At 41.0% G+C, this 27,181-nt stretch overlaps 1 protein-coding gene across 4 annotated transcripts in view; it reads left to right on the top strand.

Annotated features, from left to right (window-relative positions):
• Gnb1 (G protein subunit beta 1) overlaps positions 1-27,181 on the top strand; it is a 65,281-nt gene that overhangs the window by 26,888 nt on the left and 11,212 nt on the right. For all 4 annotated transcript variants that reach the window (XM_021159571.3, XM_021159570.3, XM_021159572.3 and 1 more), the window contains 5 exons: positions 6,524-6,620; positions 12,626-12,664; positions 14,287-14,393; positions 19,757-19,820; positions 22,193-22,355. In XM_021159571.3, the coding sequence (XP_021015230.1) occupies positions 6,564-6,620; positions 12,626-12,664; positions 14,287-14,393; positions 19,757-19,820; positions 22,193-22,355 (430 nt within the window). In that variant the 5' untranslated portion in view covers positions 6,524-6,563. The remainder of the gene's footprint in view (positions 1-6,523; positions 6,621-12,625; positions 12,665-14,286; positions 14,394-19,756; positions 19,821-22,192; positions 22,356-27,181) is intronic.

Below are 27,181 nucleotides of genomic sequence, written 5' to 3'. Positions count from 1 at the left end.
CGCTCTGGCCCAAAGACTTATTTATTATTATACATAAGGACACTGTAGTTGACTTCAGGCACACCAGAAGAGGGCATCAGTTCTCATTATGGGTAGTTGTGAGCCACCATGTGGTTGCTGGGATTTGAACTCAGGACTTTTGGAAGAGTAGTCAGTGCTCTTACCCACTGAATCATCTCGCCAGCCCCCAAGGAGACTTTTCTTAAATACTTTTTTGTTCCTTTAAATATAATCGTAAACGATACTGTTATCACACTTAAAAATGTTGGCAGTTGCTTCTTATATAGCCCCTCAGCACACTTGTTTGCTTGGGTTTGGCTTTATAGTTGGTCTAATCTTCCACCTTCCTTCTTCCTCCCTCCCTACCTTTTACATTGAGACAGTTTTTCATTTTGCAGTCCTGTGTAGCCTGAAACTCAGTATATAGACCAGGCTGGCCTTAGATTCACAGAGATCCACCTATTTTTGCCTCCCAAGTTCTAGGATCAAAAGCTTTGACCTACTATTCCCAGCCATGATCATAACTTTAAATCTTTTAGAAATTCTTGTCTTTGGAAATAGCATCTGAAAGCTGGGTGTTAGTGACTGGTGGATACTTTTAGTCCCAGAACTTGGGAGGCAGAGGTAGGCAGATATCTGTGACTCCTCTAGGCTAGCATGGTCTACAGAAGGAGAGTTCTGGGATATCTAGAGCTATACAGTGAGACCCTGTCTCAAAAAACCAAAGGAAAAAAGAAAGAAAGAAAAAAGAAAATAGCATCTCAAACTAGGACAATAGTGTTCTTTGCCAATGTGACTTCTCAAATGTCAGGCATTAACCTTGGAGTTGTACTGTTGAAGGGGATACTTCAGTAGTATATCACTGAGAGGCTTATGGGATGAGGGCATATCAGACTGATTATCTCATTTAATTTTTGTTTTAGCTCTGTGACATGTACATCACTACCCAGCTTCATAAATAAATGATATATTTTTCAGACCAGAGTGAAAAGTGATTTAGTGAGGCCCTATTTGTATGTTGGAGAAATTAAAATTATTTTTCAAGACACGCACCATTAAATATTAAATTTTAAATTATAGTTTATTTTTTGTATGTGTGCACACACAGAAATCAGAAGACAACTTGAAGGAGTTCATTCTCCTGGGCAATCAAGTCAGGCTCTCAGGTCTGACAGCAGATACCTTCTGGCGAAGCCATCTTGATGGCTCATATTTCTCCTTTTCATCAGTGGCAGGCTTGCAGCCCAAGTATCGTCAGTAACTGTGTGATAATGGGGTCCTGAGGTCACTGTTGTGCCCTGTCATGGCTCCTTCACAGGGTCTTGATCAGAGGAGCACTGTGCTGCTGATGCCTTTGTCAAAAAGTTGGGGGCTTTATATCTCATACCACTCAAGTGAACTGTTCTAATCATGCTAGCATTTTATTTAAAGATATAGCATGTTACTTACAGGAGATCACACCAACTTGTTTGTCACATCTTTAGTCCCATGCTCTTAAATTATTTAAATTTCCTAAACAGCAGCACTAATTTAAAGCTGAAGGCAGATGTGGGTCATGGGCAGTCGTGAGGCCTCAGCAGGTCCTGTCTTAGTGGATTAGGCTGGAAAGTGCTAGCTCAGCACAGCCAGAGCTTACCTGGGACGTGCTCTGGAGGAGAAGAGCTGCCCAAGCAGGCAGACCGGATGGTGGGGTCTCCAGAAGGGTCAAAGGACTAACGACACTAAAGAGAAAGGCAGAGGAGACTAAGCGTAAGTAAGACATGTTTCTAATTACTAAAGTTGTGTAAACAGTATTATGGCAGACTCTTCAGTTGAGTGCTACACTTCACTCAGACTGGGGGAAGGTAATATTGGGACAGCAGGTAAAGGCACTGGCTGTGATGCTGCATGGCAGGAGAGAACCAGCTATTTCAGGTTATCCTCTGTCCTTGGAATATGTGTTGTGGTACATACCCATACACAATTAAATAGGTAAAATGATAGAAGAAAATTACTATAAAGATCTTTTTCTGCCCAGCAGTGGTAGTAGCACACAAGGCCAGCCTAGTCTATAGAGCAAGTTTCAGGATAACCAGGGCTATACAGAGAAACCCTGTCTTGGAAAAAAAACAAACAAACAAACAAAAAGTTGTTTTAAAAAAAAATCCTGCAGTGTGGGAGGCAGAGGATGACTTAGGAGCAGTTTTCTCCTCCCACCTTTACATGGGTAGGTTCTAGGAGTGAACTAGGGCCCCCAGGCTTGCATAGCAAGGGACTTAACCCACTGAACCTGGAAATCATTCTTTTGATTGAATGCTTTCTTCATATACAAGAAAAGTATGTGACAGTCATCCAGGTATATTGCTTAAAAGTAGAAAAATGTATTTACCAGAAACCTAGTGAGGAATAGAGCTGATGGGCTATCAAGATAACTTTGGATAAGGTTGGTGGCTGCCATGCCTGAGGAGTTTTTGAAGCAGCTCAGAAAGATCCCCTGTTTATACAACACTGGTTCAGCACAGTTGTATTCAGTCTCATGATGTAAGAGCTTTAGTGTTTATGTCCTGCTCAACTGCTGCTTGTTGATTAGACTTAAGTCAGGTACCTCAGGACTTTGGTTGCTACTTTTTCTTACATTAATGCTGGATTGGATGGAAGGTCTTTATAGCCAGAAAGTAAGGAGTGCTGAAGGGTGGTGATCCTGACTCTGTTAAACTAGTAAGAGGATTTCTTCTTGGACCCTTTGTAAGGTAAAAGCAAGTCAAACTCATGCAAGACAAAAATGGCAGCATATCTTTCTATCTGTTTTTATTCATTTGGGATTTTATTCTGCCATATAGGAATGAATATTCCTAAATTTTAGTTCTTAGGTTTTGTGTTCTAAAGAGAATGGCTCAGTCTTCTCCTGCAAAAGTAATGCCAGATACCAGGGAGGCCCAAGGTATCTCCCTTGGTGAAGCTTGCCTAATGAATCAAGCATCCACTCAAGAACCAGAGACGGTGGGACATAACCTGTAATCCTAGCCCTGGGGAAGGGGAGTAAGGTCAGAGTAGGTGCCAAGGGAAGTTTTAGTATATACTGTACTGCTTAGCAAGACACTGTCTTAAGAAAGCAGGATTGTGACTGGAGAGATGGCTCAGCACTTTTCCAGAGGCTCTGAGTTCAATTCCCAGCAACCACATAGTGGCTCACAACCATCTATACTGGTGGGATCTGATGCCCTCTTCTGGCATGCAGCTATACATACATACAGACAGACACTCAACATGCCTATCATAAATAAATAAATCTATTTTTTAAAAAAAGACAAGCAGGATAAGGAGCATCAACAGAAAATGAGAGTATCATTGCGGTCAGCAATCTTTTAGAAGCCCTCTTGCTGTATACCCTGCTTTTCAAGTGAGCAGTAGCAGCAGCAGCTGGTCTAGGAACATGGAAGCCTCTCTTTCAGTGCACAGCTTTACCTTGTAGGCCTTTCTTGGTTGCCCGTGCTCCACCCCACCCCCATTTTAAGTACTTAGTAAGTCGACCCTTCTTTCTGTTCTGCCAGCAGCAAAGGCACTTAGTTGGAAGGGATTCTGTTACCATGAGCATATAGTGTGGGACTGTAGAATAGAGAAGTGTAAGGAACTTTAACAGTTCTGGGGTCATCCAGCTGATTTATTATAGATGTGTCTTACTCTTAATGAAAATAACAGTGATCTCAGGACACGGGAGGCAGATCTCAGTTTGAAGCCAGCCTAGTTAGTCTACAAAGCAAGTTCCAGAACAGCTAGGGCTACACAGTATAACCCTCTCTTGGGGAGGGGGGGGCAAGGAAAAGAAATTAATATTGGTTAGTTAAGCATTTGGTATTTTTTAACTTTGACTTTTGACAAAAAGTTGATCTTGATACACAATCCTAAGAGGTCTAGAGCCCACTATATTGCCCGAGAGGTCTTAGACTCAGAAGGAATCTTTCTGCCTCTGCATATCCCAAATTCTGAGATTATGGATATGCTATCAGACCTAAATTTATTATTATTATTATTATAAAATTTGTGTGTGCGTGTGTGTTTTATGTTTCTGTAGGAATGCTTATGTATGTATATGTTTATGTATGTATTTACATGTTTATGCAGGTATATTCATCTATATATGTATGGAGGCTGATCATTATTAGTTGACCTCACTTGTCAACACAGGGTCTTACTGAACCCAGAGCAGTGGTTCTCAACCTGTGGGTCATGACCCTTTTTGGGAGTTGAATGACTTTCACAGGGGTGGCCTAAGACCATTGGAAAACAGACATTTATATTATGGATCATACAGAGGCAATGTTACAATCATGAGTAGCAACATAAATAATTTTATAGTTGGGAGACACCACCACATGAGGAACTATATTAAAGGGTAGCAGCATTAGGAAGGTTAAAAACCACTAGAAGTTTTCATTTCAACTAGATAAATTTGTCATTGAACCCAAGAATCCATGTGTATCTGTCCACTCCCCACACGATTTTGAACCTCTTTAATTATTACACAGAATTTTTGTTGATTGTGTGGGGAGGGCTGGAGAGATGATTCAGTAGTTAAATGCACTTGGTGCTCTTCCAGAGGACCCTAGTTTCATTCTCAATGCCTACATGACAGCTAACAAACCATATGACTCAGATTCCAGGGAATCTGTGTGTGTGTGTATGTGTGTGTGTGTGTGTGTGTGTGTGTAAAACACTCCCGTGTAATTTGCATGGGGAACTAAGATTCTTGCTTAAATTATATTGGTATTAAGTTGTTTCACCTTCAATATTATAGTGTTATGATCACATTTATAATTGATTTAATAACCAACATCAGGTCAGAATTGTAGCCTGTATGCCCCAGGTACAGTGGTAGATGAGGCCTGCTGTTCTACCACTTAAGAGTCTGAGGCAGAAGATTTGCTATTAGTTCAAGGCCAGCATAGGCCAGAGAAATAAGTTCAGGCAGGTACACAGGCATTTCTATGTATAGCTTCCTCTGGGGAAGTGAAGTCTTTTTGTGTTGTTGTTTTATTTTGGATTGGATTTTTGAGACAGGGTCTCTGTGCAATCTTGGCTGTACTGGAACTGGTGTATAGATCAGGCTGGCCTTGAGTTCAGATCCTCCCTTTTCTGCTTCCCAACTGCTGGGTCGGGTTAAAGGCATGCTCTATACTCTGAGGTATTTTATTTTTTGAGGCAGTGTCTCATGGAGCACAGACTGACCTTAAATTACTGTGTAGCTGAAGATGACATTGAACTTTTTGCTTCCACATCCTGAGTGGAATGAATTATAGGTTAGCGACACCTCATGTGGGAATTCATACATTGTAGGTAATCAGTCCTCTAACTGAACTATATCCCCAACCCAGGAGGTCAGTTTTGTTTGTTTAGCAATCTAGTTTTGAAACAGTCATATCCTAGGCTGGCCTCAAGTTATGTAGTCAAGGATGGCCTTAAAAGATGACTCTTGGTTATTTTCCAAGTGCTGGGATTATAGATATGCACACCACCACACCTCATTTGTCTTGGGGCTGGACTCAAATCCAGAGCTTCATGCATGTAAGGCAAGCACTGTACCAATTCAACTTCTGCATACTCCATTGAAAAAGTCATTTTTATAACAGGATCATCTCAGTTGTCTCTGACAATGGGGATGTTTTATATGACTGGGCATGGCTTTGCAGCACTTTGACAGCCTTATTCAAGCCCATATCTAGAAGGTATTTCTGAGCTTCCTGGGACTCCTCAGCATAGAGTTTGGGGGAGAAATAGAAGACTTTTGAATGTCCCTTTGTCTTTTACGGCTCATGATAACTGCCATAGCTTCAAAGTACTGGTTTTCCAGATCACCTCAGTCCTGTTCCTTAAAGAAATTACTCCTGGTTTCTCTGTGTGGTAGCTATTCTGGATGTCTATGTTTGTTGTTGTTGTTCTTCTTGATTTCTTTCTTTTATTATTTTTTTAAAGATTTCTTTATTTATTATTACATGTAAGTACACTGTAGCTGTCTTCAGACACCCCAGAAGAGGGCATTGGATTTCATTACAGATGGTTGTGAGCCACCATGTGGTTGCTGGGATTTGAACTCAGGACCTTCGGAAGAGCAGTCAGCGTTCTTAACCACTGAGCAATCTCTCCAGACCCTGTTCTTGATTTCTGAGAGACTCAGAATCTTTCCATGAGAAGGACCTGTGCTATTTTAATATTGATTGATTGATTGATTGATTGATTGATTGGAGATTGGGTCTCTGTGGTACAGATTGGCATTGAAATTAAGATCTTCCTTCTTGGCCACCTAAGTAGTGGAACGCACCACCTCTATTGGCATTAATTTTCTTTTTCAGTCCACCACAATATTTTCAGCAGTATACTAGTACAGTTAATAAAAGTGAAGATTGTGTTTTTAATCCAGTTCTAGATAGAGTTTCAGAAGTTCTGATGAGTGCTGCAGAAAAGGTCTCTGCTTTGTGTGATTATAGCTGTGATGTTTTCAATTAATCATACCATATCTTATGCATTTCTTGCCATGTTTCTGTTGCAGAGCTTGGATTCTGAAGTGTGGAAAGCACTGAGACGTGAAGATGAGTGAACTTGACCAGCTGCGGCAGGAGGCCGAGCAACTGAAGAACCAAATTAGAGTACGTAGCCATGCGGGTTTGATATGTTTCATATCAGAAACATATCTGTTGTGTGGATAACAGAGTGAGATGAAATTGGTCTAGTATATGCTAGTTATATATCCAAATAACTTGTCTATTATGTTGTTTCAGAAATTTTGTTTTCTTACTAACTACAATTTGTTGCTTGAATGCACATGGCACATGTCTGTAATACTTACCAAAGCTTTTGAACTTCTTCCTCCCAGGGAACTAGGTTTTGGACCCTCTTTGTGGCTACTGTAGACCACTGTATCAATTCTGAAGCATTAGCTCTGAAGAGCAAGGCTATTAAATTGAGAACAGAAATAGATACTTTAAATGAAGGGATCCGTAAAGTGGCATTTTAGATGTTTCTGTCTTATTTTTCATAATTTCGAAATGGTTTGTGCTCCAGGAAGACCATTGGAATGTATGTAACAGCTCTTAGGCCACCACAGAGAGCAGACTTGTCTACCTGAGTACAAAACTAAATGGAAGATAAATTCCATGTATTCTGAGTTTTTCTTTTTGTGCTGGGGACTAGTGTTAGAAATGGAGCTAAGAGACCACACATCCCAGGCAAATGTGAGTTTTTTGGTTTGGGGGTTTGTATTTTAGTTTTGTTACTTGAGACAGGTTCTCATTATGTAACTTTGTCCTGGAACTTACAGTGTAGACCAAACTGGCCTTGAATGCAACATTATACAGAGATGAGTATGTGTTTTTGTATTTTGTTTTTCTTAGACTTGATCTAAGAGCATGGAAAAAATGACTTAAGACTTAACAAGAAAGTCCCAGTTTTCAGTTTGTGTAAGGATTTGTATATTTGAAATAGCTTCCTCTGATTTTCATGTTCTTGTCTGTAAGGATATAGCTGTCTGTCCTTCAGAGTCTCACTAAGCTTTTAGAATGGTTCACATGTCTTTAAGTTGTCAGTTGTGTTCTCAGGCTGCCAGGAGGACTAGGTGGAGAATTGCCAGCATCATTTTAGCCAACTTTTACTTGAATTTAAGAAAACATACCAGAACTGCCTAAGTTTTAGAGCAGAGATAAAACGAAATATCCTCTGCTTTAAGCACCTCACTGGACGTTGGTGTCTATGCTATTCTTCCGTGTGTCAGTTTCTGTAAAGTTAATAATTTCATGTGTCAGGTAAGTTTATAGCACTCAACTATACCTAGCCCTTGCCTAAAATCTTTTTAGGGTTAGGATTTTTGGAAGTGGGGCATCAATTTGGGTTTTACTATGGTACTAAGACTGATGTCAAAATTTGAGTTCAAATGATCCCCCTGTGTCAGTCTCCCTTGTAGCTGGGATTGTGTAGCATGCCTGACTTTCCCTAAACTTTTGCATGACTTAAAAACTTTTTTTTTGTTTTTGGTTTTTCGAGACAGGGTTTTTCTGTGTAGCCCTGGCTGTCCTGGCACTCACTTTGTAGACCAGGCTGGCCTCGAACTCAGAAATCCGCCTGCCTCTGCCTCCCGAGTGCTGGGTAAAGGCGTGCGCCACCACGCCCGGCGTGACTTAAAAACTTAAAGCCAGGGACTGAGCATTTTAATCACCTCATTTAGGAGGAAGAAGCAGAGCGATAAGAGTTCAAAGTCATGCTAAGCTACATAGTGAGCTTAAGGCTCACCATGAGACCATCTCTCAAAAGGTAACAACAGACTAGAGAGGTGTCTCAACAATGAACAGCCCTTACTACACTTTTGAAGGACTCCATTAGGTTCCCAGTGCCCAGATCAAGAGGCTCACAATCTTATGTAACTCTTAACTCCAAGGAATTTGACACCTTCTTCTGGCCTCTGCAGATACTTTCATATCCCACACATAAACACACACAAAATAAAAGTTTAAAGTCAGGTACAATAGGGCATGTCTGTAATGCTATCAAGTCTGAAGACTGAAGGAGTATTGAAGGTTTGAGGCCTGCGCATGGGCCATATGCTTTTGAGATTTTTATCTCTTTGTCCCAAAGTTCTGAAAATTAAGAGTATAGAAATGACAGAGGAGTTTTCAGATAAGATCTCACTATGTAGCTGTGGCAGTCCTAGAACTCACTGTATAGACCAGGCTGGCCTCAAAGTACAGATTCGCTTGCTTCTGCCTCCCAAGTGCTGGAGACTAAGGTGAGTGTCACTGTGCCTGGCTTGTGGTTTGGACTTTCTGGTTTTTCAAGACAGTTTCCCTGTGTAACCCTGTTACTGTCCTGGAACTCACTTTGTAGACCAGGCTGGCTTTAAACCCATAGAAATAGCCTTCCTCTGTCTCCCAAATGATGGAATCACACTGCTTGGTGTGATTTCAGTTTTTAAAAGGGGAGCAGGGTGGAGATGGCTATGCTGTTTTAAATTAAGCCAACATGGAGATCAACTGCACAGCATGGAGGGAAGATTTAGAGAAAGGATAAGAAAGCCCAAGTGTTGAAGAAAGCATACTTAGAACAGATAGAAAGGAGAAAAAGAAATACTCAGAAAAACTAGCGGATATACTAAGCCATATGGTTGTAGCTGTGTAGCTGCTGAGACACAAATCATTTAGCAGTAGATAAAGAGAGATTTTTTTAAAAGATTTGTTTGTTTGTTTATTATATGTGTAAACACTGTAGCTGTCTTAAGACACTCAAGAGGACATCAGATTTTTGTTACAGATCATTGTGAGCTACCATGTGGTTGCTGGGATTTGAACTCAGGACCTTTGGAAGAGCAGTTGGTGCTCTTAACTGCTGAGCCATCTCACCAGCCCCGATAAAGAGAGATTGTAAATCAAAGATAAATGTCATGCAATATTTTGATAAGCAAGTTTACATACTCTCTAGTCCCTAGTACCCACCCACCTTTCTGCATCCAAATAGTGCCCCTGTAATTATAGCATTCAAGAGGTAAAAACAGGAGGGTCAGAGTTCAAGGCCAGCCTCAGTGACATATCAAGTTTGAGGCCAACTGGGCAACATGAAGTGTTATGTTTAACATATGATGTTATGTTAATATATATTAATAATATGAAATCTTAAGTTTCATCTAGTCCCATGTAAAGTATTGTTTCAGTCAATAGATTCTTACTGAGATAGTAGTCATGCCTCCCTATAAGGGCATTCTACAGTTCTCTCTCACTGTGTCTGACATGCACAGATAGTTGGTGACCCCCAAGACCTCCGTTTTGGACAGCACCAATTTGACTGTTCCTTATAGGGCCACGATGTTTCAACCCTCATGATGAGCATCATCTTCACAAATGGCTCCATGGGTTTGGCCTTGCCTCTCAGCACTGCACTAATTTTAGAGTGGATTGGTGAGGAGACGTGAAGGCCATTGAGTCTCTAAATGGGTCTCACTATGTAGCCTTGACTGCCCTGCAACTTGATATGTAGACTACTGGCCTCAAACTGCTTGCCTCTGCCTCCCAAGTTTACTTTGGAGAGTAAAGCTGTGTGCTAACTTACCTGGCAAGGAATACTCTTTAAAAGAGAAAATTCTGGAGTTAGATAGAGACTTAAGTGGTTAAGTTTAATCCTAGCACTGCTTATAACTGTAGCTCCAGAGAATCCAGCACTGCCTGCCTTTTGGTTTCAATAGGTATCTCCATACACATAAATTTAAAAACAAAAACAAAAAACTTTTTTAAGGGTCTGATATAAGGGAGGAAAAAAGTAAAATGTTCTTTACTAATTGCCTACTAAATACATGCTTGCTAAAGAATTTACTACAAGGGCTGGAAGGATGGCATAACTCAGTAGTCGTCTACTGCTTTCCTAGCAGCGTGGTCCCCAAAGTTACAGGGAAAATACGAGGATTATCTTCAGTTTGAAGGCCAGCCTAAACTACCAATCAAGAACCTGTCTTAAAGTCAGAAGCAGGAAATTGGGTGTGATGGCACATACTTTTAATCTTAGCAGTCAGAAGGCAGAGTTAAGTGGATCTCTGTGAATTCTAGTACAGCCTGGTCTACATAACAAGTTCCAAGATAGGATTATATAGAGACCCTATCTCAAAACAAATGCAGAATCAGAAATAGCAGATAAGATAATTAATCAAGTAAAGGTTCTTGCCACCCAACAGTGTAAGCCTGAATGAAAACCTGAGTTCCATTTCTGGAGTCCACGTTAAGGTGGAAGGAGAGAATACTGTCTCTACAAAGTTGCCCCATGAACTCCATACTCTGTAGCAAGTATACTGATGCACATCAGTCACACGCTTGGGTTTGTTTGTTTGTTTGGATTTTTACCAACAAAGCGTTTGTGTGTGTTTTGTTCTCCCCTGTCCCCCCACTAACACCAACACAGGGTTTCTCCGTGTATGCCTGGTTGTCTTGGAACTTGCTCTGTAGACCAGACTGACTTCAAACTCAGAGATCCTCCTGCCTCTGCCTCTTGAGTACTGGAATAAATGCTGTGTGTCACCACCACCTATACACTCTTAATATATTTTTAATTATTAAAAATCAACAAAAGGCTTCTAGCTAGGTGTGTTTATACACATATTACAGGTTCTCAAACTTGGGAGCAGAGGCAGGAGGATCAGGAGTTCAAGGTCATCCTTAGCCACATAGTAAATTTAAGACCAGTTTGGCTACACAGTGAATCACACAAGAAATGGCAGTTAACTGTAAGAAGTGTTGTCTGGTCTTTTGAGGTGTTGTCTGGTCTTTTGATTTGTTTTTTATGTGAACTGCCCCTGGGGAAAAAAAGGAAAAACAAAAAAAAGAAGCTTGTCATTCTTTTGTTGATCCCAAGGAAACAGGCTCTCAAATAGATGTTTAATTAAAACACACACGCCTTAAATACAGAGGAACTTAACTTACTACTCTGATAGACCATTGCACACAAGGGCCAGAATGTAGCTACCCAGAGCTGAAGGTGGGTCCAGACTTTCCAATTTCACTGTGAGATGACAGTGCCTGCATGATACGGGTCAGCCTCTTCTGTACTCAAACCCAAACAGGATAGAAAAGTGACTGATTGATTGAATGGATCAATCTACATGAATCCATCAAGAAATCATTGTAAAGCCAGGGGTGGGGGTGGGGGTTTTAATCCTAGCACTCTGGAGGCAGAGGCAAGCAGATCTCTGAGTCAGCCTGGGATACACAGAGAAACCCTGTCTTGAACAAACAAGAAAGGGAGGGAGGAAGGAAAGAAAAGGAAAAAAAGAAAAGAAAGAAAGAAAAATTATTATAGCTGGGCACAGTGGCACAGTTCTTTAATCCTGTCACTTGGGGAAGCAGAGGCAGGTCAATATGTATAAGGTTGAGGCCATCCTAATCAACATTAAGTTTTAGGCCAGCCAGGTAAAAGGGACCCTCTCAATCATAAATCAATCAGTCATTCTCAGACCAGCAGGGTGAGTCATCAACTGAAACTATGTCAATATTTATTTTACTTATAAGTGAAAACACTTTAATTAATATGGTAAATAATAAAGAAAAATTACTATAGTATATTGTTTTGTAGGTCTTAGCTACATTGGTATGTTTTATAAATAGAAAAGATTGCTGTTTTGTTACCAGTCTTATTGAAATTTTATTAACGATTTTAGATTCCTTGTTCTATTCATAGAACTTAGATTTAATCATTGTTTGGCTTAAAAATAAAGTCCTTGCATAATGCATTCTCAAAGAGAAGCTTTTGGCCTGAATAGCTAGTTGGTTTCAGCCTGTTTCCTTCATGCAACCCCTTGTGCTCCGATATAAACTGGGAAAGACAGAGCAGGTGTGTGTTGGCTGTGGGAAGTCAGCCTTGGCTTCCAGGCTGCTCACTGCTGTACCAGCTCCCAGTGTAGTTTCTCCCGGGCCTGCCCAGAGTTCTATGGGGTCTGCATGTCTTAGTTAGGTTTAGGAGTTGTGAGTTGTGTCTGTTTTGGCCTGAACAACTCAAAAGTGGCAGTGGACTTGGGAGTATTAGAGAAGAAGTAAGGAACAAGACAGTTTGTAGAGGCTTTCTGAAACTTTGATAAGGCATGTAAAGTTAAAGTGTGGAATAAAACTAATTTCCATTTGTTATTTCATAGGATGCTCGTAAAGCATGTGCCGATGCGACTCTTTCTCAGGTAAGAAATAATTCCACCTGTCCGTTGTCCATAATGCACAGTCTGGCGTGGGCTTTTACCATGTGGGATGAGCACTTTTGTCTTGTGAGGTGGTGAGGTTGTACAACTACCGTCAGGGCTTTTCATTTGGAGGTTGTTTTGATGATAGGCAGAGAGGACAGGAACCACTGGTTCTTAAAATGGAAATGATGTCTCTACCGTTTGACCCAACAATTTAATCAAACTGATTTTAAAACATATACAGGGCTAATGAGATGACTGCTACCAGGCTTGACAACCCGAGTTCAGTCCCAGAGCTCACAGGGTAGAAGGAGATTCAGAGGTGGTTCTCTGACCTCTGTGAGCATGTGTCACTGTCCTGCCCAAGTAAATACAGTTAAACTGTGGGCATCCAGCCCCTGCTGTAGTGTACCTACTGCTGTGAAAAACACTTCAAACACTAAGGAGAGGAAAGCATTTATATTGGTTTATACTTCTAGGTAATAATATATCATTGGGGAAGTCAGGGCAAGAACCATAGAGGAAAATTGCTTACTGGCTGCTTTCTCAAACAGCCAAAGATAATCTAATCTGCTTAGAAGTCTTGTTCAGTGTAGGCTGGACCCTCCTACATCCACTAGCAATCCAGACAGTGCTCTATACATAGGCCCACAGAGGAATCTGATCTAGGCAGTTGTTTAATTGAAGTTTTCTCTTCTCAGGTAACTGTGTGTCTAGTTAACAATAAAAACTAGCAACACACACACCTACTCACACCTACTCTTGGGTAATCAATGGCCTGATCCTCAGATCTAATAGACATAGATTTACTTTCCCTGTGTATCCATGGCAGTGGTAAAGTGAGTATGTTAGGTAAAGGTGGAGATAACTAATAATTTAATAAAGCAGTAATAAAATGGTAGCTATTCTATAAAATGGTAGTTACATGTGATATCAGATGATCTTAAAATATCTTACTGCATGTACTGGTATGACAGGGGATGACAGTGCCTATATTCTTAATAAGAAGAAGTGAGGTACTGAGCCATGTAAAAAGCATGGTGGTTGTGGTGTATTGCTGATAAACATGCTGTATACTTAAAGCATGGACTCACTGGACAAGGGAGTTAGGACCCAGGCACTACAGAGTGGCTAGTTTAATAGTGCTACTTACGGGAGCAATGTGCAGCCGGGCAGTAGTGGCGCACTCCTTTAATCCCAGCACTTGGGAGGCAGAGGCAGGCAGACTTCTGAGTTCGAGGCCAGCCTGGTCTACAGAGTGAGTTCCAGGACAGCCAGGGCCATACAGAGAAACCCTGCCTTGGGGGAAAAAAAAAGGGAGCAATGTGCAATTTAAAGTTTGTGAATTGGCTGCTGGAGAGATGGCTCAGCAGGTTAGAGCACTTGCTGCTCTTCTAGAGGACTGGGATTCTGTTTCTAGCACTCTGTAGTGGTTCACAACTGTCTATAAATCTTCTGGTCTCCTAGGGCTTCTGCATGCTAAAAATATTCTCTCACATAAATATAGGATTTTCCATTTAATATATTTTTGGTTCTTGGTTGATATTATATTACAGAGCCCACAGAATGCAAACCAAGAGTCTACTTGCTAAAATTAATCTTCACTAATTTTATTTTTTAAGATCACAAACAATATTGATCCAGTGGGAAGAATCCAAATGCGAACCAGGAGAACACTGAGGGGGCATCTGGCAAAGATTTATGCCATGCACTGGGGCACAGACTCAAGGTATGAATGGGGCCTTCCAAAAGCAGTACTTGAAATGTTGCCTATCTGCTGGGTTTCTAAAAGGTAATGGTTAGAAAGTTGAATTGGTGTGGGTGTGATAGCACACTTTGAATCTCTGTACTCAGGAGACAGAAGCAGACAAATCTTTGTGAGTTTAAAGGCCAGCCTGATTAACATATTGAGTTCCAGGCTAGTCAAGGCTACAATGAGATCCATCTCAAAACCAGTAAGATGGGGTGGGGTAGGAAGTTTGTGGTACCAGTTATCTGTATCCAGGTCTCACGTTCACAGGTCATACTCAGATTTCCGTTTAGCTGGATGACTGCACTACTGTCCCTTCCAAAGCAGCACCTGCTTTTCTTCACCCTTTACCTTTTAGCTGTTGGGTCTCTGTTGTCTTGGCTACTCTGTGGGCTGTGTTGTAAGAGTTGGGCAATGGAGGGTAAAAGGTACTAAGTTTACAACAGCAGACTGTTGTCCCAAAAACTAAATGTAGACTTCAGTGGTCTCTTCACCCTCACTGGGAAGCCTTATGGAAAATGAACGAATGGCTATCCTTATCATCCTTCCACATGGCCCTGCCTGCCATCTACTGGTATATCATTTAAAGAGATACTACCATTTGGGGGTTCCTTTCTTTTATACTTTGCTAACTACCCTTTATTGGACTTCTGAGTCTCCTGACTTTTCCACTCATAACGAAATAAAGTGCAACACGGTTTGTGTTCTCCTTCCAGAGCTAAAGGAATCTCAACATCCTTTTCTTTTGAGTCAGTTTTTTCATTTTCTGTTATCAGTGCAATTTCTGCTTAGCTTTCTCTTTGTGAAATTATCTGCTGAAGGGTGTAAATAGCTAGAGAACAAAAGATTCTATCTTTAGTTCTCTGCAGGGTCCCATACAATTGCTTGTACAAATGAGCGCTATCTGAGGCTGTTTAATAATGGAAACAGTCCCATCAAAAAAGAAAACGGGGGTGGGGCGTTGTGTTCTTGCTGCAGCTTCAGTTAGATAGATCATGGATGTATTCTGTTGTTGCTGTCAGAATTGTTAAGTGTAGATTTGTAGATTTATTGATTGATTGTCTTTTCAGTGCCGGACATTGAACCTAGGGTCTCATGACTGCAAGCAATTGGTGTACCACTAAGGTACACCTCTAGTCCAAGAGTAGTTACTATATGTTCCCACCACAAAAAGATGCTAAAAATGTGAGGTAATGACCATGTTAATTCACTTAGTTTATATTCTGTAATATAAACATTAAACAACTTACAGTCCATAGTTACTGTCAATTAAAAATAAAGATCAACCGGGCGTGGTGGCGCACGCCTTTAATCCCAGCACTCGGGAGGCAGAGGCAGGTGGATTTCTGAGTTCGAGGCCAGCCTGGTCTACAAAGTGAGTTCCAGGACAGCCAGGGCGACACAGAGAAACCCTGTCTCGAAAAACCAAAAATAAAATAAAATAAAATAAAGATCATTCAAAAAAAAAAAAAAAACCCTAAGTAAAGTTAGAAAATGGACAAACAATGGTGGCACTTTTTTTTTTTTTTTTTTTTAAACTACAGCCCTTGGAATTAAAGCAATATAGCAAGTTCCAGGACAGCTTGGGCTACACGAAACCCTGTCTTAAAAAGCAAATAAACTTTACAAAGCATTATTTAGGGATTGCTTTAGATGAGCATACTTTCTGGCTTGTCAGTGGTTGCATTTTAAAATTTAAAATAGCTGTTTAAGGAGCTGTTGTGGGTATGCATACCTGTCTACCCCCTTACATCATTTTCATATTTTTTTGCTCTAATAGTAAAGGGTTGTTATTGAGCTTGGTGTGGTTGCAAATGTCTTTTAATCTCAGTACTTGGGAGACAGAGGTAGGTAGATCTCCATGAGATCAAGGCCAACCTGGTCTACATAGTGAGTTTTAGACCAACCATGTAGCATAAACTTGAAGACCTAGGTTTAGATCTCTAGGACACATGTAAAATCTGATCATGGCCAGATACTTAGAACCCCACTGCTTCAGTCTGGTCTAGATAGAAGAATTATTGGGATCACTGGCCCTAGCGGAAAAATGATGAGCTCCAGGTTCAGTGTGAGACTACTTCAGAGGAATACGGCAGAGGGTGCTAGAACAGGGCAACAATCTGCTTCCTTTGACTTCTAAATAGGAACACACACACACTAAAATTTAGCTTTGTGGGTGTGTGTGTAGAGGAGTGGCGGGGGTAGGCATGTGGAGGTCAGGGAATTATGACCAAGGAATCAGTTCTTCTACTTCTATGTGGGTTCCTGGGACCAATTGGTTGGTTGGTTGGTTTTTTTTTTTATGGGGGCGGGGGGGTTCTTTCAGGAAATGGTTTCCCTGTGTATCCTTGGCTATTCAGGCATTGTGTAGATAGGGCTGGCCTCAAACTCAAGAGGTCCTCCTGCCTCTGCCTCTGCCTCTGCCTCCCGAATGCTGCTGGAATTAAAGGGTTGCAAGAGCCACCACACCTGGCTCAGGGGATTAGATTTAATGGAAGGGCTTGTTTGATAGGCACTTTTACCTGAGCCTTCTCTTTAGCCCTAAAATTTAACTTATAATAATATTCCAGTAATGCTTTTCCAGTTCTGTGGGGTTTTTAATCCCCTCTCTACAGAGCCTGATGAAGTAGTCTCTTTGGCTGGTCTTCCTCTGAGTAAAATGAAGAGTATGTGGGGTTGGGGTATGAGAGCCTCTTTTTGTTCTAGGCAGCTAATTTGGCTAGTTCTCAGTTTCTATCTCTGTTTGAGGACAGAACAGGAAAAGCTTTAGACAATGAACCATGTTGGCTCCTCCAAGTTACATGACCTGAGATTAGAAGGCGTGTCTTCTTTCACCTTCTGGAGGATCAGCTAACAGCTTAGCATTGTCTTAATTCCTCACTGAGTTAGCAATTATTGAGCTCTCTGAAGGTGACTTCTTAAATCAGAGGATGAGCTACTAAAGATGTCTCTTGATACCCTTGCTCAGAGTCAAAAAGACCAAGCAGAAATAGAGCAGCAGAGGGGCCCTATACTGTCTGTCCTATAGAGATGGTTGAAAGGACCTTGGGTATGATGACTGAACATAGATTGAAGAGTAGACCTCAACTGCAATAGATGGGGAGCTGGAAAGACTTTGAGTGACTGTTAGCTACACAGTACCCTATCTCCAAGGAAGTAAAAGAATCGTTGAGTTCCCTGTATTCTCAAGGCTCTAGAGTTTAGTCCCTAGAACCTCATAAAGAAAAAAATTTTACCAGAGGACTGAGGTGCATTTCATTGGTGAAGTACAATTTACTGTGAATTCAATCTCTAGAACTGAAAAAGAAATAAAAGTTGTAGCTGAAAAGAAACTGGATGCCTGTGCCTAGTTCTGTGATAAATTTTGTGACTAAGGATGGAAAAGGATTTTATTTCTTGTCACATATATATGTTGTTCTTTATAAAGGAAATTTACATATCAGAACATAGTTTGGCAGGGTATGATGTAGTACAGCTTTAATGCAAGCACTTTGGAGGCAGAGGCAAGTAGACCTCTGTGAGTTTGAGGTCATCCCGGTCTACATAGTAAGTTCCAGGACAGTCAAAGCTACATAATAGAGGAATCCTGTCTCAAAAAGGCAAGTGAGTCAGTCAAATAAGCATGGTCTGATTAAAAGTGTAAGAGAGCTCAAAATGGCGTGGTTGAGTTTTACCTCAAGTCTTTGATGAGCTTCAGAAGTTCAAATATGCCCAAATATACTTGTGGCTGAAATACCTAGAATGTATACATTTTGATTACAATTTGAAGTTAAAACCTGTATGTCGCTATCACGTGGTAGACCTGGAAGAACCTCTCACCCTTCCTTAAGAGCACATTGTGTCTGAGTAACGGTGCTTCTCAGAATTGCTCTCACTCAGTTACTTCCCAGATAACTGAGATTCCTTTGCTTGTTTGTTGGTCATGCTTGCCTATGCAGTATATCCTGCCTCAGTCTACAATGCAGAGAACTGCAGGTTCCAAACTAAGACAGAGTCATGAGCAATTCATAATTCACTATAGTTGGTGGCCTCTTGCCCAACCATGTGCAATTCTGATGTCATTTATCATCTCACTACCACACAGTTTTATCGAGACAGGTATTCTAATTTATCTCTGTCTGGGAAGTTTGAGAGTTTGTTTTCTTTTGATTTTGAGGGATAGAGTCTGGGCCTCAAACTTGTTACATAATGACCTTGAACTAACTCTCTCTCTCTCTCTCTCTCTCTCTCTCTCTCTCTCTCCCTCCCTCCCTCCCTCCCTTCCCGCTCACTCTCTCTCTCTCTCTCTCTCTCCCTCCCCTTCCCCTCCCTCCCTCCTCTCTCACTCTCCCTCTCCCTCCCCTTCCCCCTCCCTCCCTCCTCTCTCACTCTCCCTCTCCCCCTCCCTCCCCTTCCCCCTCCCTCCCTCCTCTCTCACTCTCCCTCCCCTTCCCCCTCCCTCCCTCCTCTCTCACTCTCCCTCTCCCTCCCTCCCTCCCTCCCTCCCTCCCTCTGTCTGATTTATGGTTTCTCCACTCCCCACATTCATGAGTTACAACCTATGCTACCATTGGAGCTCATGGTTGTGTTCTAGTTTGATTTCTCCTGGTGTGATTAAACACTGAGCAAGAGCAACTTGAAGATTTTGTTTCAGTTTATAGTTGTAGTCTATCATGAAAGGAAATCAGGAAAGACCACAGAAGAATACTGCTCACTAGCTTTCTCTTTAGGATTTACGTAGCCTGCCATCCAGGACTACATGCCCAAAGATGACACTGCCCACAGTTAGCTGGCCCTGCGAACATCAATTATTAATCAAGAAAATACCCCATAGGTTTACCTATGTGCCAGTAAGATGGAGGTATTTTCTCAGCTGAGGTTCCTTCTTCCTTAGAGGACTCTAGCTTCTGTCCTACCCCACCCTACCCTCAATATAAATAAAAACAGGGCAGGTGTTTAAAATGGATTAAAATGGTTCCTGAGTGGGTAGTGTTTCAAGCTTTTCCCATAATATTCAATCTTTCTTGTTGTCAGATTGAACAAAACTGTGTCCTAAATATTTGATATGTCTCATGTCTCTGTGTATCTAATTTAACTTGGAATAAAAAAGAAACCCATCAGAAGCAGGTCAGGTCAGTACCATCTCTCGGGTGATAAGGGAAGAGCTGGGGAGTCTGGTCATCCAGGTTTCCCCAGGGCTGAGTTGTTATCTGACACTCGTCATGGTATTGCATTGCTGGAGCCTTGAGATCCTCTTTCTTATTATTAAGTATATTACATTTTAAGCAAATGTAGCTTAAAGCTCTAGTTGGTCACCAAGATTTTTTGTTTCTGTTTTTTCTTTTCCTTTATCTTTTCTCCAGGCTCCTTGTCAGCGCCTCTCAGGATGGAAAACTCATCATCTGGGACAGTTATACCACAAACAAGGTGGGCAATGCAAGATCCTCCCTGGAACAGTGGCAGTCTGTTCATGGAGTAATGATGACCTCTGAGGGTGATAGAAGAGCTTGTGTTGCTGGCCCATTGAACTTGGCATACAGTTGTGCTGTGGTTCCTGTCTTGGCATGTAGATAGGAGCTGAGTGCTTCCTTGTCCTTGCACAAGAGCTACTACACTCCAGTCCTAGTTTTGACTGGGAACTTTCCTAATTTATTACTAGAATACTGAAATGTAGATTCCATTTAGTTAGTAGTTTGTTTTGTATTAACAAGAGATAATCTAAAATGCACTATACTTTAATGTTTAGTGGAAGATTGGGAATGTAGCTCAGTGGTAGAATACTTTTCTGCTGGGCATAATTCCCTGGATTTGATTCCTAGGACCACAGAAGACAAAAAACAATGTAACCCAACAGATTGGTAAAAGTCTGTAATTCTAGTAACTCAGGAGGCTAAGGTAGGATGATGGAATAAACCCAGAGGGTCAAACCTACCATGGCTAGATATGGAAAGGGAGGGAAAGGAGAAGACAGAGATACTAAGTAGAATGTTTGCCTGATAGGTACAAATCTCTGAATTAAATTTTCACTTCTCAGCCGGGTGTGGTGGCGCACGCCTTTAATCCCAGCACTCGGGAGGAAAAGGCAGGCAGATTTCTGAGTTCGAGGCCAGCCTGGGCTACAGAGTGAGTTCCAGGACAGCCACAACTACACAGAAAAACCCTGTCTCAAAAAACAAACAAAAAAAAAAAAAATTTTTTTTTTCACTTCTCTTATATTGGAAATAAATTACACTGGGTATGGTGGTACATGCTCATAATCTATCATTTGAGAATGTAAGCAGGAGCCTCAAGCATTAAAGATTATGTTTACACACATAATAAGAGACCTTGTCTCTAAAAAATAGTATTCACAAAACACACACAAAAAAGAATACATTTAAATTCTGAGTAGTTGCAGTGGCCAGTCTATAATTCTAGTATTTGGAAGACAGAGACAAGGAATCCCCAAAGCAATCTGGCTAGCTAGACTAGTCCTACAGATGAGCTATAGACAGACCTGAGAAACACTGTCTCACAGAACAAGGTGGAGAGCAGTCAGGAAAGGGTCAGCCTCAGCCTCAGCCTCCGTTTGCACCTTCCCTGGCATGCATGTATGCACAAGCACACATGCGCTTAAAGTACGGGGAGCCGAGCCAGGCGTGGTGATACACATCTTTAACCTCAGAATTTGGGAGGCAGAGGCAGGTAGATCTCTGTGAGTTAGGGGGCCACCCTGTCTATAAAGTAAGTTCCAGGACAGCCAGAGCTCTAGAAACTCTGCCTGCAAAAACAAACGAAAAGGTGCAGGGCTGGAAAGATTGTTCAGTCACTGTCTGATTTTCCAGAATGTCTTGAGTTTTATTCCCAGCATCTGCATAGTGGTTTGCAACCTTCTGTATGTCCAGTTAAAGGGGAATCCAATGCCCTCCCTCCTTTAGCTTCCCAGGCACTGTACTCATGTGAAAAACAGTTAATCAAATGTTCCTACAGATAACATGAAATTAAATCTCAAAACAAACTTTAATGCTGTCATCAATTAAGGAAAAAAATTAGACAGTTGTATTTTCCCTCAAAATTAGTAAATACATGCCAAGATTACAGAAATGTTAACTGCTCTATCTAAACAGCAAGACTATGTTACCAGTGTACAGTTAGGTTATTGCATGTGTGTGTCAGAGAGAGAATGAATATGAATGAGTTGCTGTTTCCTAGGCTGATCTTATATTACCGTTATCTTCGTGCCTCAGCTTCTTTATTGCTGGGATTAGCATGAAGCACCATGCCTGGCTGTTTTTTATGTGTTTGTTTTGTTTTTTTCTAAGCTCATAGCCATGATAAATTAAAGGGAAAAGTAAATCTTTTCAAATCATATTAACATCACTCCTTAAATCATTAAAATACAAATATAATTGGTGTTTTCTTTGAGATAGTTTCTCATTATGTATAGCTCAAAATATCCTCAAACTTGTCATCGGGGCTGGTGATATACACCCTACTGGACAAGACTTTTGAGTTCAAGAACCAAAAAAGACAAACACAACAAAAAGCCCTCTTTTTCTTTCTCTTAGCTTTCCAACTCCTAGATTCACTGACGTATGCCATCACACCTATCTACTTGTTAGGGGTTTTTGTTGTTGTTGTTTTTTTGTTTTTTGTTTTTTTGAGACAGTTTTACTATGTAGCCCTGGCTGGCCTCAAATTCAGAGATCCACCTACCTTTGCCTCCTGAATGCTGGGGCTACAACATACACTATACACCCAGCTGTAGTCATATTTTCTTGAACTTAATAGTGTTTCCTGTCTGTATTCTTGTTATTTAGGTTCATGCCATCCCTCTGCGCTCCTCTTGGGTCATGACCTGCGCATACGCTCCTTCTGGGAATTATGTGGCCTGTGGTGGCCTGGATAACATCTGCTCCATTTACAACCTGAAAACTCGTGAAGGGAATGTGCGTGTGAGTCGTGAGCTGGCAGGACACACAGGTACACATCTCATGTTCCAGTGGTGTAAGCTGCTTACTGGGATCTTTTGATCTGTTGATTATTGGTTCAAGTAAAAGTTAAGGTAATGGCCAGAAATTTTCTGAAAGTGAAGCCAAACCAGGGCCAATATGCCTTCATCTGTAAGAAACATGTAAACTGTTTTTTTAGGCCAGTTTTTTAATTCTCAGCTACTTCAGCCACCATTCTTGTTTATCAATGCATTGATGTTTCAGTCCTGTTTTTAAACTGCCTTCCATGCTTGGACATTAACACAGGAATTCTCCTAGTCTAAGCAAGTGTTCATATGCACAACCATATCTATTTGTGCACACTGACCAGTGCTTTTTTAGAGGAGGCAGAAGAGAGTCTGTGGTCCATTCACCTTTTGAATGTAGCCAGCATTAAAATGTTGGGTGCATATTTTTGGAATTCATACAACACCATTTAGGACACATTGCATTTCCAAGGAAGAAACTCTCATAGTATTTTCTATCTATCCTGCCCGCAGTGATAGGTAAAACACTCTTCACATGTAAGCAAAAGATTGTTCATAATTAACTGTCATGAAGAACATGGCAGTTTTGTGTTTTAACCCTTAGGGTCAGGTAGGATTGCATCCTTTGGTGCTTCTTAAGTTACATTGCCAGTGTTTATTACTACTTCAGGAATGCTTGCTTCTTAATATTCTGGCTTTAGCTCGAAGCATAAGCCACCAGTTTTAGATCTCTTCCTTCTCGAATATATGAACTTAAAAGTGGCAAAGTCCAGGTCGGGAGTGGTGGCGCATGCCTTTAATCCTAGCACTTGGGAGGCAGAGGCAAGCGGATTTCTGAGTTCGAGGCCAGCCTGGTCTACAAAGTAAGTTTCAGGACAGCCAGGACTATACAGAGAAACCCTGTCTTGGAAAAAAAAAAAATCAGCAAAATTCATACAGGCATGGCTTCCTGTAAATTTTGATCAGTAGTATTTAAATTACTCTTCTAGGGGCTGGGGATGTAGATTCATTGGTAGAGTATTTGCCTAGCACACACAAAGTTCTAGGTCTATCCCAGCACCATAAAACTGGACTTTATGATAATTTGTAATCCCATCTCTCATGAAGTGGAGGTAAGAGGATGGAGAATTCATAGTGAGTTTAAGGGCAGTCTGGGGTATATAGTAGAAAAAGAAAACAGTTGGGGAGAAGACTCAGTGACTAAGAACGCCTACTGCATAAGCATAAGGATTTAAGTTCCAATCCCAGTGCTCACATACAAAAGGCAGGCCTGGCATGGGGATAAGCCTAGTTATAATGTCATCATTGTAGACTGACTCCAGACAAGTTCAGTGAGAGGCCCAATCTCAAGGGACTATAGCAAACAGTGATAGAGCAGGATATGTCCTCTATTGGTCTCTGGCTAGGCATACACCATGTACACAAATACAAGTAAGACAGATATCTAAAAATCCTTTGGGGGGAGAGGGTCTGTTGAATTTGTATTTATTTTTTAAAGATTTATTTATTTTATGTATGTGAGATACTATGGCTGTCTTCAGACATAGCAGAAGAGGGCATCAGATCCCATTACAGATGGTTTTGAGCCACCATGTGGTTGCTGGGAATTGAACTCAGAACCTCTGGAAGAGCAGTCAGTGCTCTTAACCACTGAGCCATCTCTCCATTCCCCCTAATATATATTATTTAGAGATTTGGAGAAATGGCTAAAAACACTGGCTGCTCTTTCAGATGGCCTGGATTCAGTTCCCAGCACCTGCATGTGCCTTACAGACTTATAGTCCCAGGGAATTTCATGCCTTCTTCTTGCTTCTGTGAATACCAGACTTGCTTGTGGTATACAGACACACAGGCTGTCCTGGTTTTATTGCTGTGATGTGACATCATGACCACAGCAACTCTTAGAAAGGAAAACATTTCATTGAGGCTAGTTATAGCTCAGAGGTTTAGTTCATTATTGTCATGGGAAGAAGATGGCAACATGCAGACGGACATGGTCCTGGAGAGGTAGCTGAGTTCTGGATTCACAGACAGCAGGAGAGAGTGACACTGGTCCTGTCTTGAGCATCTGAAACACCCACCCACCGTGACCCTCTTCCTCCAACAAAGCCATACCTGTTTCAACAAGGAGGTGTTCCTAATAGCACCAGTCCCTATGGGCCTGTAGGGGCCATTTTCATTCAACACACCACACAGGCAGAAAATTCATATATATTAAAAATTTTGAGAAATATTTAACTTACTAGTTTTTAGCTAATTTTAAATTTGAACTGGTGGTCTACTAAGACATCATGCTATAAGAAACAAAAACTGTATTATCTAGTTGTTGGGCATAGTGTATATCTACATTTCCATCAGAAGAAAAGATTTTGGCATGCTAGAATCTACATTTGTGTATTTGAGGTGTTGCATGTACATTCATTGCTGCTGTATCTTCTTGAATGATTGGTTGTTTTATCATGGCTTAGTATCCCCTCTCATATAATACTTTACTGTGAATCTACTTCATCTGGGGTTTTCAGCCAGCTCAGCTAATGCTCACTGTCTGCATGACATTTTTTCTTGTTGATTGTTTTTCTAATAAGTTGTCTCATACACAGCATAGAGTTAAGTCTTCAATTCTGTTTAAAGTCTCTGCCTTTAGGAGCTGGGAATGTAGCGCCTTTAGGAGCTGGAAAAATAGAGTGCTTACCTACCATGAATGAAGCTCTAGGTTTGATCTTCAGCCCAGCATAAAACCAGATCTGGTGTGTAGCCCTGTAGTTCAAGCACTTAGATAGATGGAAGCTGGGAGTTGAAGGTAATCCTTTACTGTGTAGTGAGTTTGAAACTGCCTGAAGTACACGAGAGGTAGCTTTTAAAATAAATGGTTGGGGCAAGCCCTGTACCTTGTAAATACAGGTAAGTTCATACTTTACATATAGTTTCTTCTTGACTTATAATGAGGTTATATCCAGAAATCTCAATCAATCAATCAATCTCTCTCTCTTTCTATATATATTAATGCAATATAAATAATATAAATATATATTATTTATTTATTTTTTGAGATAGGGTTTCTCTATATAGCCCTGGCTATCCTAGAACTCACTCTGTAGACAAGGCTGGCCTTGAACTCAGAAATCTGCCTCCCAAGTGCTGGGTATCCAGAAATCTCTTTAACGTTTAAAATATTAGCCATTGAATTATGTTGACTCTGTCTAGCCTGGCATCCCACATCTTCCTCATCTTATGTTGACCAGGCTGGCCTGAAATCTGCCTGCCTCTGCTTCCTGGGTGCTCAGACTAAAGTGTGTGCTGCTGCTTCCATGGGTGCTTCCTAGGCTCTTTGTAGCCTAGGACATTTGAGGCTGCTGTGTTACATTCTTACAGTCCTGACTGAGAGCTTCAGTTCATTGCTGATAACCAGTACCCTGGGAAAATCACACATACCACTTATTGATAGATTGAAGTTCATTTGCACTAAAAAAATCCTAAGTGTTGCTCTGGATGTGGTTGGAGTCGGTACTTAGGGTGGTTCTCCTCCCTCTGCTTTTTGCTTTTTTTTCCTGCTCTCTCTCCCTTCCTTCCTTCCTTCCTTCCTTCCTTCCTTCCTTTCCTTTTTTTTTTTTTTTCCCTGCCTTCTTTTGTGTTACTCAGTTTCTAGCTCTAGCTTGCTCCAGCCTCTGCATTCTTTTCCCTCTGCCTCCCCAGTGCTGTAATTACAAGTGTGCACCACCATGCCTGGATTCAGCATTGTGTTTGAAGAGTTGTATAGTCTCACATGCACTTAGACAAACAACGTCATCATTCCCAGTGCTGTGTACTCCTTCCTGAGGGGCACCTCTTTTTCTGGTTTCCTGTATGCCAAAAAGCTACTCCTTCATAACACCTACAGTTGTACATTTTGCCAGTCCCTTTATGTGCTATTTTTTTTTTTAATATCTGTATGTTTGTTCAGTGAAATTTAATTTACAAATTAAAGAAAAGAGATTAACAGTAAGCAGTAAGAAGGTAGTGCAACATAGCAATACACTATAATTAAGGATTTTTTTTTGACTCATGGCACTGAGAATTTTTATTTATTTATTTATCTATTTATTTATTTATTTTAAAGATTTATTTATTTATTATATGTAAGTACACTGTAGTTGTCTTCAAACACTCCAGAAGAGGGCATCAGATTTCGTTACAGATGGTTGTGAGCCACCATGTGGTTGCTGGGATTTGAACTCGGGACCTTCAGAAGAGCAGTCGGCACTCCTAACCACTGAGCCATCTCATCTCACCAGCCCTATTTTTTTATTTTTTAAGAAATTTTTTGTTTCTGGAATTTGCTTGGTTTCCATGGGTTAACTGAAACCAGATGAGGTTGCAGTGGTTAGAGTAGACTGCTTGTGAGAAGTCCTGATTTTTTTTTTTTTTTTTTTCTTTTTCTTTTTGAAAAGGTCTGTTTGGCATTTGTTGTGTTGTTGTTGTTGACAGGGTTTCTCTGTGTAGCCCTGACTATCCTGGAACTGGCTCTATAGATCAAGTTGACCTCAAACTCACAGAGATCCATCTATCTTTGTCACCACCTTTGAGTTAAATTATTTTTATTTTTATTTATGTGGTGGTGGTGGTCATACATGAGGAGTTCAAGGATGATTCTGTAGTTAGTTCTCTCCTCATCTCTGCATGGGGTCTGAAGATGAAACTCAGTAGCAAGTCCCTTTACCCACTGATCCATCATGCCAGTCTTTGACGTGTGTGTGTGTGTGTGTGTGTGTGTGTGTGTGTGTGTGTGTGTGTGTGTAATTAAGAGGACAACTTGTGGGAAGTTGGCTTTTCTCTTCCACCATGTAGGTCCTGC

This window comes from Mus caroli, unplaced genomic scaffold, assembly GCF_978045245.1.
Source record: "Mus caroli unplaced genomic scaffold, Mus_caroli_1 scaffold_6, whole genome shotgun sequence".
NCBI classification, from domain to species: Eukaryota; Metazoa; Chordata; class Mammalia; order Rodentia; family Muridae; genus Mus; species Mus caroli.
Note: the sequence above shows the minus strand (reverse complement) of the source record. Positions and strands in the feature narration are given on the sequence as shown.